At 36.9% G+C, this 15,408-nt stretch overlaps 1 protein-coding gene across 1 annotated transcript; it reads left to right on the top strand.

Annotated features, from left to right (window-relative positions):
- Nucleotides 1–4,548: 4,548 nt before the first annotated feature.
- LOC135694109 (calumenin) lies at nucleotides 4,549–7,468 on the top strand. Its single transcript, XM_065212790.2, has 3 exons — nucleotides 4,549–5,071; nucleotides 5,574–5,996; nucleotides 6,800–7,468. Exons 1-3 carry the CDS (start codon nucleotides 4,798–4,800, stop codon nucleotides 7,141–7,143), a joined length of 1,041 nt encoding a protein of 346 aa, XP_065068862.1. The 5' UTR covers nucleotides 4,549–4,797; the 3' UTR covers nucleotides 7,144–7,468.
- Nucleotides 7,469–15,408: the final 7,940 nt, after the last annotated feature.

Raw genomic sequence — 15,408 nt, 5'->3', positions numbered from 1 at the left:
AAGGAAAAAGGCTGTAGTTTGCCTCCAAGTTGGGGGTAAGAGAATAGAATATATAGAGAAACAAGGTTTTGCATTGGACTGTTCGGTGAGGCCAATAAATTATTGAAATCTAACATGTTCTTTGCAAAATGAAGGTAGTGATAGATTTCTGAAAGTACATCTCACAAACAGCCTCTTTCCTTTGCTAGTTCTATATCATTTAAAGATCCTAACATGTTTTACGAGAACAGCAAACCGTGCAAATTGCTTCTAGCGAAACTTCCCGTTTATGATCCTAGATATTCGAAACATGTGACTCATTCTTCTTAGTTGATTGGTTAATAGCGTTAATCCTTCATATGCGTTGGCGCAAGAAACTAGAGCATATTATATTTCCATGAGTCAATGCAAGGGCAATTAAATTTAGACGCAAGTCCCGTTTACACGATGCAATTCTGACTCATGAGTTTGACTCTTGAGTCAGACGCAAGGAAAAACGCATCGTATAAACTGGCCTTGAGACATCTCTGAAAAACATTAGAGGAAAAAAGATTTTTACTGGGAGGAAGAATTCAATTACGACAATCAAATCTGCAAAAATGTGCTAGGAATATTTATTTCAGGTTATTGGTTCAAAGGTTCAAAGATATAATTTTTTCATAAGTGTTCGCCTTTCAAAACGGGAAAATGTTGTATGTGTGCATCAAGGAGGAAAAAATAAACAACTTAACATGACTGCCACAAATATTTTCACTTTCATCACAAAGGCCTAACTATTCATATTTTTGCGAGAAAACCGGCCTGGTTACCGAAGATACCCGACAAACAAATATTAAGTGTTTAAATACTAACGCTCTTTACCAAATTAGACAAAAGGTATTACAAAACCTTTTTGTTTGCCAATTCAGACTTCACGTTCATAAGAGCCCGCAGAGAGGCATTGAATACAAGGGAAGTGGGCGATGGAAGACACAAGCAAAGAGTGAGATTGTTTTCGTTTCTATTCATTGCCTTTCGTGAGGCCTAAGCCACAGAAATGGCAGCAGACTCACCAATTTATGAGGACACCGAAGAATATTTAGAAAGCTACGTGACTCCTCTTACCAATCAGAATGCAATAAAAGTATCAATTAACGAAGGGGAAAGCAATCAATACCAAGGTCTGCGAGCAAGGCCGAAGCAAATCGAAAATTACGAGCTTCCCCCGATACCAGACCGAAACCTAAAACACGACGCAGCTATAGGACGTACAGGCAACTTACAGGGAAGGAATCAAACGCAATTAGCAACAGCAGTTGATTATGGAAAAGAAGATTACCTTAGGATCGTGCCTAATAACAATATTGAAGAAGCAGATATTTATGACGATGTAGATACAGGTAAAGAGCGTAAATTCAAAAGCGACTTTGTCAGTGATAAAAACTGGTCGGGAAATAAGGAAAATAAGGATGTTCATCACAGCTATGGAGAGGATAAGAGAAAAGGAGAGCTTCCTTTAGCGATAATTTCTGGCAACAACGATATCTTGAAAGAGATATCGCAAAGTGAAAATAGCAAAGCAAGATGCTGGCCTGCTGTGTTGATATTGGCAGTAGTAGCGTTATTAACTGCAGGTGCCTCTTTGTTTCTTCTGTTTCTGTACCCAAAATCGTGTGTTTGTAATCGTTCTAGTGATATCGATCAACTAAAGGAGCAAATTAGACTTCTGAATATTAGCTTAAGCTTATTGAATGAAAAATTGTTAAATTCCTCATCGACTTCAAATAATGGGCTGGAGGAAACAGTAGCAACAACAGTAGCAGCAACATCAACAACATTTATTTCTTCAGCACAGACATTGAGAACGAGCACGTTCTTTTTTGTACCATCCTCCCCTCAAGCAGCAACAAAGACATCTCCGCTGCCTCCTCCTGGAAATTTCACACCAACTGCTATGCCATAAAAATTCGTATTTCGATATTCGAATTTTCAATCTGTTTGTTACGATAATAAATGTGGAATATTTTAAAGCACTGACCCATTTCCACAGGTCCTTCATCACAACGATCCCCGTTTTGTCCCGCCTAGCCGAGACGATATCTCAATGCAAGTGGAAACGACTAGCCACGATGCTAAGTTTTTCTCATATAACCAGACTTGTTAATGCTTCTAAGTTTTCAGGGTGGTGTAAAAAGCAAGGGAAATATATTTTTGCTTTCTGATATTATAATGTAAAATTTTCGCAACTGTTTATATGCTATTGGTATGGAACCGTCTTTCGTGGAACGAATTATTTATTATGGAATAATTAAGTCTTCAACTATTTTGTAGAGCTTTTGTGTGATTAAAGTGGGTTAAAGCTAGTAATTCACAATGTTACTTCTATACAAACACTAATTTTGAGTTTTTTGTAAAGTTTTCTATTCTGTTGACAGTTTTTCAGTGGCCATTTTTGGACTTGCTAGACAAAGCAGAATCTAAGAAGTTGCAGGACATTTATTTTGATTTTTTTGATTTTAACAAAGATCCTTTTTGACTTTTGAGAGTGCCAAAATGCCTGCCGAAAGTTTTGGTACATTAGCGTCAGTTTTCAAGGGTGAATTCAGCCATCCCCTCCCGCTTTAAATTATATCGGTTTACTATGAAATACGTAAAAAAAAGTACGTAATTTACAATGTATGCAGATAGAATCTACTTGCTAATACGTTTGGCTGGGTGATATGTCACATCTCAAATCGAAAGATTCAATTTGACTCAATTTTTTATCAAAAACAATAATTTCATTCGCAAATAGCTTTGGCTCTACTGAAGTGTTGTCTGACTTATCATCAAGATACAAGATCAAAAGGATAGGTTCCATTACTGAGCTTTGAGGAACACAAGGTATTGCCTTTCTCAGTAAGTAGGCTATTCTTAAGGATAAGTCCTCAATCTATTGATGATAAGTAGGCTGTTGATATGTGCAATATGTTTATATCTAGACAGGTGGTATTCATTCGATTATTTCTATAATCCATCTATCAATATACTGAGTGCCTTCTAAAAAGAAGCTCAACATCAGGTTAGGCACTTGGTTAGATTGTTGTAATGATTTCCCCGTCTATAAAGTTATTAAAGACCAAATTACACAGGGCCGCCAGACGCAGGTTTGAGGAGAGGGGGGGGGGACAAAAAGAATAAAAAGAGCACAAACATATATTTCTTCGTAACATTGGTTATTGCCAAAATTTTTCAGTAATGTTTCAGTCTTCGAAAATTTAGCAAGACAAAAAATAAACAGCTAAATTGTTATCTTTAGACCAATTGAATTTTCCGAGATTATATACACTGCACAGTTTTACACTGGTCGACCTACCGTATTCTCTCTAATGAGCGCTCCCTTTTTGAGCAAAAATCTCCAATGAGCGCTCATTAGAGATGTTATTGAAAATTCAAATATTCAAGACGCTAAGCCAGTGTTTATGCAAATCGACTAAGGTTCCAACTCGGAAGAAATTGACATCTTGTAAATGTTTTTGCTTTAACAAGTGTAATGCAAATTCAATATTAATTTTTGTAAAAAAATGATCGTTTGAATTTCAAAGCTCAGTTTTTTATTGGTGGATATTTATCTATCTTCAGTGAGCACCCTTCTCTAGTGAGCGCCCCTCTCTATTGAGCACCTCCTCTCTGAGGCCAAAAATATAATAAGTGACCCCGGCGTTCATTAGAGAGAATACGGTCGTAGAATTATTCTTATTCTGTGATACGGTGTCAAACCGGCTGAAAAACAACTGGCGACACACTGAGGAATATTTTTTGTCAAAGAGACAGTCTCCTTCACAGTAGATGTTGTTAGAAATTGAGAATCACTGGAGCAACACCTTGTTTTAAGTTGTTTTACTTGGCGTCTAAAGGAAAAATATCTGGCTGTGAAAATAGTACACGCAATATTTTTCTAAATAGGGGCACTTTTCACTTTTTTTCCAAACAGGGGGGCTGTGCCTCATGGCCCCCCGTCTCCGGGGACCCTGTTACAGAGGTTTCATGGGGCCAGAGCTTGTGCTCTCTGGTCATATTTCAGCCAATTCTTAATATCTTTAATTGATTTTGTAGATATAAAGGTATTCCATGATGCTCTTTCAGAATATGGGAACAAATTTCTAAATTCTAAAAACCGATTTTTGTGACGTCATCACTTGACAACTCTATTGTATTCTTGTCGAAGTCCTACAGAGTCTCCCTGTTGTTGACAATTTATATGATCAATAGGAAATGAAAACTCATTGAATTAAAAATTTAATTCTTTGTTTCTGTAAACCAATGAATGGCGCGACACACTTCCTTTAAAATCGATATAATGATTTCTCCCTTTTGATAGTAATAATAATTTCAACACTTATTTTTAATGTTTTTTAATGCTTCAAAAAAGTACTTTAAATTGTTCTGACAAGATATTCAAACCGAATCTTTCGTGACGTACTACATGTACTTAAACATACGATAAGGCAATGTACTTTCTGCAGGACCTGTCCATTTGTGTGTCATACACTTGAGGGTGTTTGTTTGCCCTCTGTGGCTCTTTAGCCTAGCGATTTTCCCGCTTCTTTTAAATCCTTTGCACGGATGCTAATCTAATTGCAGGTAAATGGCAGGTCCAAAACAGGGATTCCAGACGGGCTTACCACGCTGGGCACTCATGCATTTTATTTGAAAACATACGTGGCTTTTTCCGATCAGTAGGCTTATTCAATCATCTTTTGTGCACGTGTGTGGCTGCTTGAAAAGGAAAAGATTCATGCCAAAAATTAGAAGTAGCAACGCGGAGCCTAGTCATCACGTTAGCGACCAACATTGGAAATGGGTAGAATTTCAACGATCTTGTTTGCCTCTGTTTTTGTTTTATTTTTGACTGTTGTTTGCAGCCAGGATCAGGAGGAATTTCTTGAAGAAGGTACGGATGACGAACTTCCACAACCTTCAGCTGCTGAGCAGTATCTTGGGTTTATTACAAGTGGAGGGAAAAACATGATGGACCAGGTGGACGAAGAAGAAGATGGCTCTTTTGGCCCAACGGTACCTCCAGATGGCGAAGACGAAGACTACACTGCGGAGACGTTGAATATCCTTCTCAGTAAGTTTCTTATCCAAATTGTTGGTGAACATTACTTAATCACTAGAAAAGCACAAACATATCAATAAGCTTTTGTTGTTTGTGTGAAAGGAATATCAAGTGTAAAGGTGAATGTAGATACGAAGACAAGTGGGGTGGGGAAGTTGTCTATCGTTTGCTTTAGATATGAATTTAGATATATCGTATATTTCAAGCATTCGGCCTCAGTGGGGCCACTCAAGGAAAATGTGGGCGGGTCTCTCCAACCGAACAACGGACAATTAACAGGAAGAGTTCTGGTATTCCTTTGAAATTGCAACCTTTTCAGTGGTTAATTTTCGATCAGATAAGTTCTTGGCATTTAACACCTTGGTTAGACTAATATATTTTCATATGTTATATAAAAAAATTGATATCTAATGGCTCCTGAAATATCAACATATTTTATAAAAGCAGCATATTGAATTAGAACTCATCTAAATTGCTTTGTTGTTTACTGATCACATAATATATTTCTAACCAGGATATTACAGAGATGAGTTTGAGAACCTTAGCATTGACAAGAAAAAATCAAAACTGATGGAAGACATAAAGAAGATGGACTTGAATGAGGATGGTTATATAACTAAACCAGAGCTTGTTTCATGGTTGATTGTTGAGGCAGAGAAAGGCTCTCATTTAGAAGCAAAGGGTCTTGGTGGCATCAAATCTTTTGATACTAATAAAGATGAAAAGCTGAGCTGGGATGAAGTTTTGGAAGATTTGAAGAAACTTGGCAGTATGTCAAACCCAACATTTGTCAAAGGACTGAAGATGGAAAAGATAAGATTTGAACATGCAGATAAAGACAAGGATGGTTTTCTGAACAACTCTGAATACCCCTTTTATGCAACACCAGAGTATTTTAGCAGTATGAATAACTACACTGTGATGAGCTATCTTCATGGTAGGTTTTGATTCAGATATTTTGGCCTTGTTTTGTTTACTTGAAAATTATTGTATAGATATGAGACTCATTAAAGGCAGAAGGATGGGGGGGGGGGGGGGGGGGCTTTACCACTCTCAGTTTAATACAGTTGCCCATATAATTCATGAACATGTAAAGCTTTTAAAACTTGGTTATCATGACGAGTTGTCACCATAAGGTTTGGTGAGAAAGAATGCCAGTACAGTAAAAATGCAAGCTAAAGGGGGCCCTTACACCTTGCCAACGGGCACTAGCAAATCTTAGGGAATGTACAGTGCACCCTGTGCCCTTTTGTTTCCTGGTTCTCAGTTTTGATCCACATTATATTGATATGTGGAGTTAAATATGAGAATATATAAAGTTAAATATATGGAATGAGCAGGGGTTTTTGAAGCTGCAAACTGGAGTTTGATTTCGACCAAGAGTGGTTCGATACAATTGGGCAGCACCCTTGTGGAAATAATTTTCCTCCTGTCAGCATTTGCCTTATGATTACATAAATATGCAAATAAATTTTAAAAAATGGAAATGTATATAAAAATTTGAAGAGTAAAAAACTTTAATAAATGAAATGTCAATAACGTATAAGCCATTTATGTTGGAAATCATGTAAAATAGTTTTTTCTGAAGAAATAACTTTGAAGAGAACTTTGATAAAATGGACATTTTAATCAATATCTATTTTCAGATTTGGAATGAAGCTATTTTTATAAGCTAATTATTACAATTTTGGGACATGAGTTTCATTTTTTGATTCCCTTTCATAATTACTTGTTTTGTAGATTATGATACTGATGATGACTTGAAAGTTAGTAAAGAGGAATACTTGAAAGGATTTGATACCTCAGATGCAGAGGGAATAAAAATTGAGGAAGAGAAGTTCATGAAGATGGATAAGAACAACGATGGCTTCTTGACAGCTGATGAAGTTTCAGACGTTGCATTGGATTTTACCCTTACAAAATTTGTTGACAAACATGCAGACATGTTATTTGTTAATGCTGACACGGATAAAGATGGTAAACTTTCCAGTGTTGAAATAATAACAAATTATCCATTGTTTACAAAAGGTACACTAGATAATGAAACTGCACCTGCAGAAGACTTTACACATGATGAACTGTAGTTAAGTTATGTTTTGAAATGAATATTTTCTTTGCTTCTAAATATTTGTTGTGTTGTTTTTACCTGTAATATTTTACATGTGCTGATATCAAAGCTAAGATCATATTTGAATTATCAAATATATAAAGTTTTTATAGTTACTTCTCCTGTTTGCTTTTTGTTTAGTTTCAATATTTGAAGCCAACCTATGTCACTCTTTTGGTGTTTAGAACAGGACTTTTCTAAGAACCTACTCAGAGTCACCATTTCAAGTTGCTGGATGATTGCATTAAGCCTGGGTCATCTGTTATATTTATGCCTGTGTCATTTGTATATTGTACTGTTGATTTCTCTTGTCTGTTTGGAGCAATAATCTTCACTGATGTTGTTATAATCCACAATCCAATGAGTAGATAAAAATTTAATAAAGTTGTTCTTGAAAATGGCTTTGAAAAAAGCAAACATTTTACGATATACTAAAAGCTTTTTCGTCTGACACTCCTCAAAGCATAAAACGTCAGAATAAGGTTCCGAAAGAACACGATGAAAAATATATACCCAGTTGTGGATCGAAATAGGCCAATCAGAAAAACGCAAACACAAGACCGGTATAGTTGACCAATCAGTGCCGCGAGCCTAAAGAAAAATTACCAATGGAGTCCAAGAGAGAAAACGAACTCCTTTTGTCTACACAATGGCGGCTTTTTCGTTTTTATGTAGATTGACTCCAAAACTGCTAGATGGAAGGACGACCGGTGTTTGCTTTTTTCAAAGCCATTTTCAAATTCTGTACCGCAAAAAAATTGTTCAAAGTTGTTCTTGTTGTTCTAGAGGTCAAATCAATCACACTTAAATCTAAAAAATAATGTGACTTACATCCATGCAAACATGCAATATGTTAGAAAATAATTTGCACCTCATTTGTTACAATCTATTGAAAAACATATTGATTGGAGTTACCATACAAAAGTTTTCGGTTAAATGTTGCGATTCAATGTCAAAAATGAAAACCCAAGACTGAATCTATCAATTTAGGTAACCTGTATAGTTGATGCTCTAGTACCAAGCCTCGATACTTTAAAATTGTTTTATAGACCCAAACTGTCCATGAAACTAGAAGTAATGAAATGTTTCTGCAGAGAAGAAAAGCCATAGTCCTTCTTTTTCTTCAATTTCTCCAGAATGCTCATTCTTACCGCAGTTCAAACCAGTGGCGGATCCAGGGGGGTGCAAAGGGTGCTTGAGCACCGGTCAGATTTTCAAAGTACTGTTTCTTGTACCTGTTCCTGTGCTTGTTTCCGAAAAAAGCTAAAGATTTTTACTGATTCGATGTTTTCATCTATTTTGCATGAAAAATACCTTCTTATCCAAAGAATTTTCTTTTGTCGCGTTAATGTTTATAATCGTGGCATATTCACCGGAACGAAATTTTGGTAGAATGCAAGTGCTGACCAAATTAGATGGCGGATGACAAAATCATCCTCCAATGAAATCACATTATTCTATGCTATTCCGAGCACCGGTGGGTTCGTAAATTAGAATTGTCACGAACGGAGCTAGCCAATCAACTCTTTTCTCACCGGTGCTCAGATCCAGCATTATCCAATCATTTGCTTTTTCACCGGTGCTCAACGTCATCTGAGCACCGGTCAAGACGAAATAGCCAATAAAGATTCAGGGAAATTGATGGATAGGGAACTGGCATAGGCTTTTGGGATTAGCCACAACTCTCGTTGATATTACGGGGTGCATGAACAGAAACGTTGCTTTAATATTTATGGCAAAAGAAAAGCCTAGCAAAGAAATGATAGAGAAGGGGCGTTGGGGATGTTTTCGAGTTTTATTGGGACGACAATAGCGCTGACTTGTTCACCGATTCACAGCTCTTTTCCGGAAGTGTAGCAAAGCTACGGCCTAAGATACCTATCTGTCAGGTAAGTGGTAACATACAATCTTTGTGGAAAATTGCACGATATCAGAAAATATTATATGCATCTGGTTGAGGAATAGGGTGACATGCCAGGCTGCGTTTTATTAGCCATGTTTATTAGTTGATTTGAGTTTCGCAAACGTGAATCAATGTTGCTTGCTTTGAGGTAATTGTGACACTACGACAAGCGTTAATTGAAGTGTTGAGATGTTCGCTTTGTTTTTTTACGCGAGAAATGGCATCGCAGCCCTCCTTTGTGATTTTTCTAAACGAAGAATAGTTCAAAGATGCGTGTAAATGCCTGTCAAGTTATTGCAACATCAACAAAATTTTCAACTTAATATATAAAATGAAAGAGAAGTAAAATTTTTTTTTGAGAACACAATTCCAAGCTGCAAAAGATTTAACCAGTGTAACGAATTTCGTAAAACATTTTCTAAATTTTCATGAAATACATTGCCTTATTTTGTACAATACTTTCCTTGCTTCCATAGCCATTCCTGTTTACCGTATTCTATCATATTCTTGGTCCCATTAGAGAGTAGAGCTTATCGAGAAAAAGATAAAAATTCACCAATAAAAATTGAGCTTTGGAATTTAAACAATGATTGTTTTTAGAAAAATCAATCACACCTGTTATGGGCATAATAATTACAAGATTTCAATTTCATCCGAGTCGAAATCCTAGTAGATTTATTAAAAATACTGGTGTGGCATCTTGAATATTTAAATTGTTAATACCCTCAAATATATTTTTATGTAATTCTGTCAGTAGTTGCAGAAGATTTTCCAAATTTGAACTGATTACTATTGTAAAGATTTGCTGGTCTCTATATGTTTTCAAAATATTTGGGGGGGGGGCGCTCATTGGAGAGTGGTTGTTGATTAGATAAATTTTGCTCAAAAGGGGGGCGTGCATTAGAGAGGGACGCTCATTGGAAAAAATACGCTACTTAACATCGCCACCGAAAATGGGCGTGGTCAATTTGTTGGGTGTGGTCCCTTAAACTGAGCACCGGTCAAAAAATTTCCTGGATCCGCCCCTGGTTCAAACAACACACAAATATATCCACAAGCAAGTACTAAACGTTGTTAAAAAGGGGGCAAATTGTAATGGTGCGGTGCAAACAGTAATAGTGTTACGGGTGCGTGACTTTACCTTAAACCATCGCTTGACGAGAAAAGAACAGGATTTATTTCAGAATAAATTTCTAAAACTGGTGGTGTGAAACCCTTTTATACCCATCAGATAAAACGAAACCCCCTTTCATCCATTAATTTGCGCCCGTGACAAATTGTTTTGCGACAACAGTGTATCTACCCTGTAAGGGAATATAATTTGAATATCGTTCACTTTGTAAGAAAGTATCGCATCGTGAAAGCTCAAGGTAAGAAATGCATTAATGTATTTTCATATAAAATGTCATTTTGAAAAACGCCTCAATCCCCACTTTTTTCGAAAGCAATAAATTTTTTTTCAAAATCTTTTGTTATGGGTGTTAAATTTCTAAGATGATTGGAATGGTGGGTGGGGGTGGAGGGTGTTAGATGATGATTGGAATTTGTGCCATACCTTTCAGGTGACTGAAAACTGATGGAGACACCCTTTTTTGAACTTTAAGTTCGAGAAGAGAAGATAAATAAAGCAACTTTTCTATATCAGAGCCTCCGGGGGGGGGCAAGGCAAGCAAAAGTAGGGGGCCAAGGCTTTTTATCCTTTCACTGCAGCTTTAAAACTACTTGCTTCGCAAAAAAATAAGGGGCCATGGCCCCTCTGGTTACCTGTTGGCCCTGTTTACTAGTCACCGCAAAATCCAACTTACGATCATTTGTTTATTAAGAAACAAGCTTGATTTAAACATGATTTGAAGCAAGATTCGTATGATTCATATGTACGGATTTTGACTTTTCAAAGCGCGAGGCCCTTCGAGTAGAACTTCAACGTACGTTTCCAAAAAGTCTTATTTTTAACGTCTGATTTTCCAAAAGGCTTAGTCATTTGAAATTTTTCTCTGAAACCCATCTTTGAAGTAATTTAACAATCTTAGTTATTTGCAGCAAAAACATGTCTGAAGCAACGCACAATGCTGTCCTTAGCTAAGTGAGGTAAAAAGGAGAATAATTTTAATTTTTTTTTCATTTTGAGATCCTCTATAAAAAACGAAAGCTTTTCCTTCACTTTATTCTTGCATGTCTGTTTTTATTAGGCAAATTTGCAGAAAGCCGGTGCTAGAATAGCTGATTTTGCACATGAAGGGCGTGGCTCACAAATAACTTCCTGAAACCTTATTTTTAGATTCTTACTCTTCGTCTTTTACCATTTAGACCAGTTCCATTTGAAAGCCAAATGATTACGGTCATGGAAACTAGATGCAGTCAACTCCGCTTACAGCCACCCCGCTTAAAGTTACACTACTGGTTACAGTTACATAAAATTTAGACCCAAATATGCAGAACTATTATATTTAGTACCGCTTACAGGCACAAGTTTTCAAGCAACATTTGGTGTGACTTTAACCGTAGTCTACTGTATCAAACTGTATACTTTCCAAACCAGAATATGAAGTTAAGTGCTATAGGAAGACACCCCTAAAGTTACCCCTGGGCGCTCCATACCTTACTTGCTTATGATAATGTTAAGAGGGTTGGAAGCTAAAAAGTGTTAATGCAGTATTTTGGTGAAAAAGTGGGGTCAAAATTTTTATTTAAATCGAAGACAACAGTTTTCTGCCCCCTTTCCAGGCAAAAACTAATAACCGTTGAAGATTCACGCAGTCCGTTTTTTGTTTTACGAGTTCTTAAACAAAGGAAAGCTTTTGCAAAAGGAATGTTTACCTGTAGCAGCCAGGTTATAATAAACGTTTCATAATATAAGGGGAAAGCTCTTGTTTGTTGTTCTTTGGCCAAATTTGTTTTGTACAATCACCGCAGACAATGGCAATTTCAAAGACATGTTGATTCAAATGTTTGTATATTAATCAGATACAGGCTGAAGAAAGCGATTAAAAGTGTAAAAATGAAAACGTGATCAACGTCAAAAATTCTGTAAAAGAGTTACAAGAATTATACAAAAAAATGTTCAGTATCTATATAAATGTTACCTACATTATTTACTGTATTTTTGCATATATTTTCGGAGTTTGTTGACCTGGCAACTAATGGATTCCTTTGCTGGCTGTGATTTTTAGGCTAATGAAGCTAGGATCTGGGACGATTGAGGACCTTTGATGTGTTGCGACGATTGACGAGCTTTGGTGTGTTGAAGGACTCAACCTCGAGTGGACTGAAGATCCAAACGGCGTAATTGCTGGGGTAGGGGTTAATGTCTGTGTTTTGAAATGTACGGAGCTATGAGACTCAGAATTCCATGGAATAGAGGTTGGTGGAATCTGCGATCTAAGTGTTCGTATTTCAGCTTTCAAAAAGTCTATCTCTTTCTGACACCCACATTCTTTCGGTTTCAGAACACTAAGTGATAGTAACAAGGCAATGACCAACGCGCACAAAGCAATAACAAATGCAGTGACCCCTATGAAACATGAAAAACGGAAGCACCAAATACTCTTTTTTCTAGTGACAAAAATGTCACTTTCGGAGCGAAAAGTACCAAAACTTTTTGATTCAATTCCTTTCTCTGCCTGTTGTTCTTTTTCCGTCTTCATTTCCTTTTGTTGTAGGGTATGTTTAACAACATCATCATAGTCAGTTTCTGAATCAGTCGTTCTTTTAGCAGAAGTATTTGACGTCTCTAAATGCACCCAAGATTCTGGTCGCCCCCGAACTTGGCCTTGCTGTGGGGACGGTACCTCGTAACCGATTCCAGTCCTCATGGTTTGTTTCTTGGGTTCGGGCTCAACATTTAAAGGCTCGTATCTTTCCTGTTCCTCAGTTTTGGGGTCTACACACTGCATAACAGGCGCAATGTATGTATCATCCATCAGAGGATTGCAATCTTTATTAACATAAACTTCCTCTTCATCGTAGCCTCCATTGTCCTCTTGGCCTAAACCTGGCGGCCGTACCATGGGCATTGGCTTCCACTGTTTCATGTGCCGGTTAATTGTCTCTCTGTTCTCATAGATTTGATGTGAATCGTCATCCATTTCTTTAGCTGATATAATACGACTTTGAAGGTAACTTTTCAACTTTGCAAGCCACTTCGCCAACCGACCAACATACAGAGCGCAATTCAAATTTTTTATGGTTTTAAATTACTTCCTTGTTCGGTACTCCTGACATTATTCCGCATTTCGAAAGTGTCTGGTCTGTGGTCTTGTATGTTTTTGTTCAGGGGGTATAAAACTAAAAAATTTTTCTACAACCCTTATCTTATGGAAATCGATCAAATTAAACAAAACACTTTGTCTCAAGATTGCTTTGAAAATTTTATAGAGATAAACCTTACAGACAACAGGATTTTTGAAGATAATTAATAGAGAGTGCGGGAAAATAACCAATCCGAGCGAGACTCGAACCCAATAAACCTTGAGAAATTTATTGCGCCTACCACAAAGAACCTCATTTTCCTGAAGGGGCTAGTAGCATCGCTCTGGGTTTAGCATGTGTGCCCCCAAAAATTTTTTAGCCCCCCTGAATTCGTAATTTGCTCCGTGGTCCCTGCACTGCAGCTGCGGGGTCTGGCATTGCTTCTTTGATACCCATGTGTCATTAAATTTCCTTATCGGTTTTTCGGTTGCAAAAAACAAGGAAAAGAAAAACAGAGCAGGTAGTTTATAATTAATTTTAAATTCTATTTACATAACGTATCGTCATTGTCTTGTGACGAATGCCTCTATTTTTAATGCCACATAGCTGTTAGATTCTATACCGCTTGAAGCGGTTTTCAATTTGTGAGAGCCTCTAGAAACGGGGGATACGTTATTGCACAAGACGGTACCAGCGGCAATTAGTTTTGTGACTCATCATATCTATCTATGTCAAATTAAATAGGCACGCTCTCACGTAGGGGTCACGTGATAAGAAGCAGCTTGCTCTGCAAGAAATTTTGTCAAAAAAATTCACTCGCACTCCTGTGACTATCGCTAGGAGGGGGGAGCCTCAACCCCCTCTTTCCTTTTAGGCTCTAATATATATATAATATAAATAAATATAAGCATTTGCCTTATGATTATATATCTATGGTTAAAATGGCTCTGATGAGGGCTTTAAACAGAAAAAACTAAAACTGCCTTGGCCACGGTGAGATCTCCAGTCTTGGCTTCGGGGATTCATCGCTCATTTCATTGGGCCATTTGGCTCAGTGGAATGAGCGGGGGATTTTCGAAATTTTCTTTGCCCCTTGTTTTGCCCCCCCCCCCCGTTTTTTCAAAAGTTTCTATAAAAAATTCAATGTGTTCCTCCGAAGCTGTTCAATCGTTTTTTGACTTTGTTAGGGTTGCTCTCTTTATTTTCCTCAATGCTATCTTTATTGCATTTATCTAACAAATTAGGTGCCCCGATAAGCGTTTTGGTTTGTAACCGAGGTGGAGATTTATGAAATTTTGGCTGCTTTCTAATAAATTACCAAGTAAAAACCAAGAGTTACCAAGAGTTCTGTAGTTACCAAGAAAAACTCATTCTTTACAATCATTTAAATTCTATATTTGCTATATATTATCACAAAGATCCACCTTCTTGCCATGATCCACCAGATCCACCAGGGTCAGCCCAATACCATCCCAGTATACCTTGGCAATCTACTATTGCTTATCGAAATTGTATGACGTGAAATTCTGTGTAACAGAATGATTTGCTTGATCTCATGGAGGTTGGATATAAGACATAACTACTATGGAACAATTTTACCAATCAACCTCACAAACCTATTAGACTTTTATATTTTAGAAGTTTAGTTCTTCTGTTGAAAACCATGTTCATGATGCATTATTGTTAAACAGATAAAACTCAGTGGAGTAACAGAACAAAGTTACTTTTAGTTACTTTGACCTATGTGAAATACCTCTAAATATGCAAAATCAGTTCAATGTTTTACGAATTGGCTGAGATGTATGAGTATATAAAACTTTATGAACAGAGCCAAAATAACAGTAATCGGTTAGCAAACTTCAAACTTTTACATTGGCCATATTTCACCCGATTTTTGACATATTCAACTGATTTGGCATATTTGGAAGTATTTCATGACGTTCTATGATATTATGTGGTTAAAATTCGAAAGTTTCAAAAATAGGTTTCTGTGACGTCACACTTAGAGCTCTGCTGATCACATGGTTGATCATCGTAACAATGCGAAGGAGCACTGCTGAAAATCAAAACATGAGTGGACTTTACCTTGTGTTCCAGGGACAGTTTTGGACCTTTGGATAAAAGTGTACTGCCTTGTAAGTAATTACATAA

The sequence above is a fragment of the Rhopilema esculentum genome, chromosome 11 (genome assembly GCF_057945365.1).
Source record: "Rhopilema esculentum isolate cy_ngs chromosome 11, ASM5794536v1, whole genome shotgun sequence".
Classification (NCBI taxonomy): domain Eukaryota; kingdom Metazoa; phylum Cnidaria; class Scyphozoa; order Rhizostomeae; family Rhizostomatidae; genus Rhopilema; species Rhopilema esculentum.
Note: the sequence above shows the minus strand (reverse complement) of the source record. Positions and strands in the feature narration are given on the sequence as shown.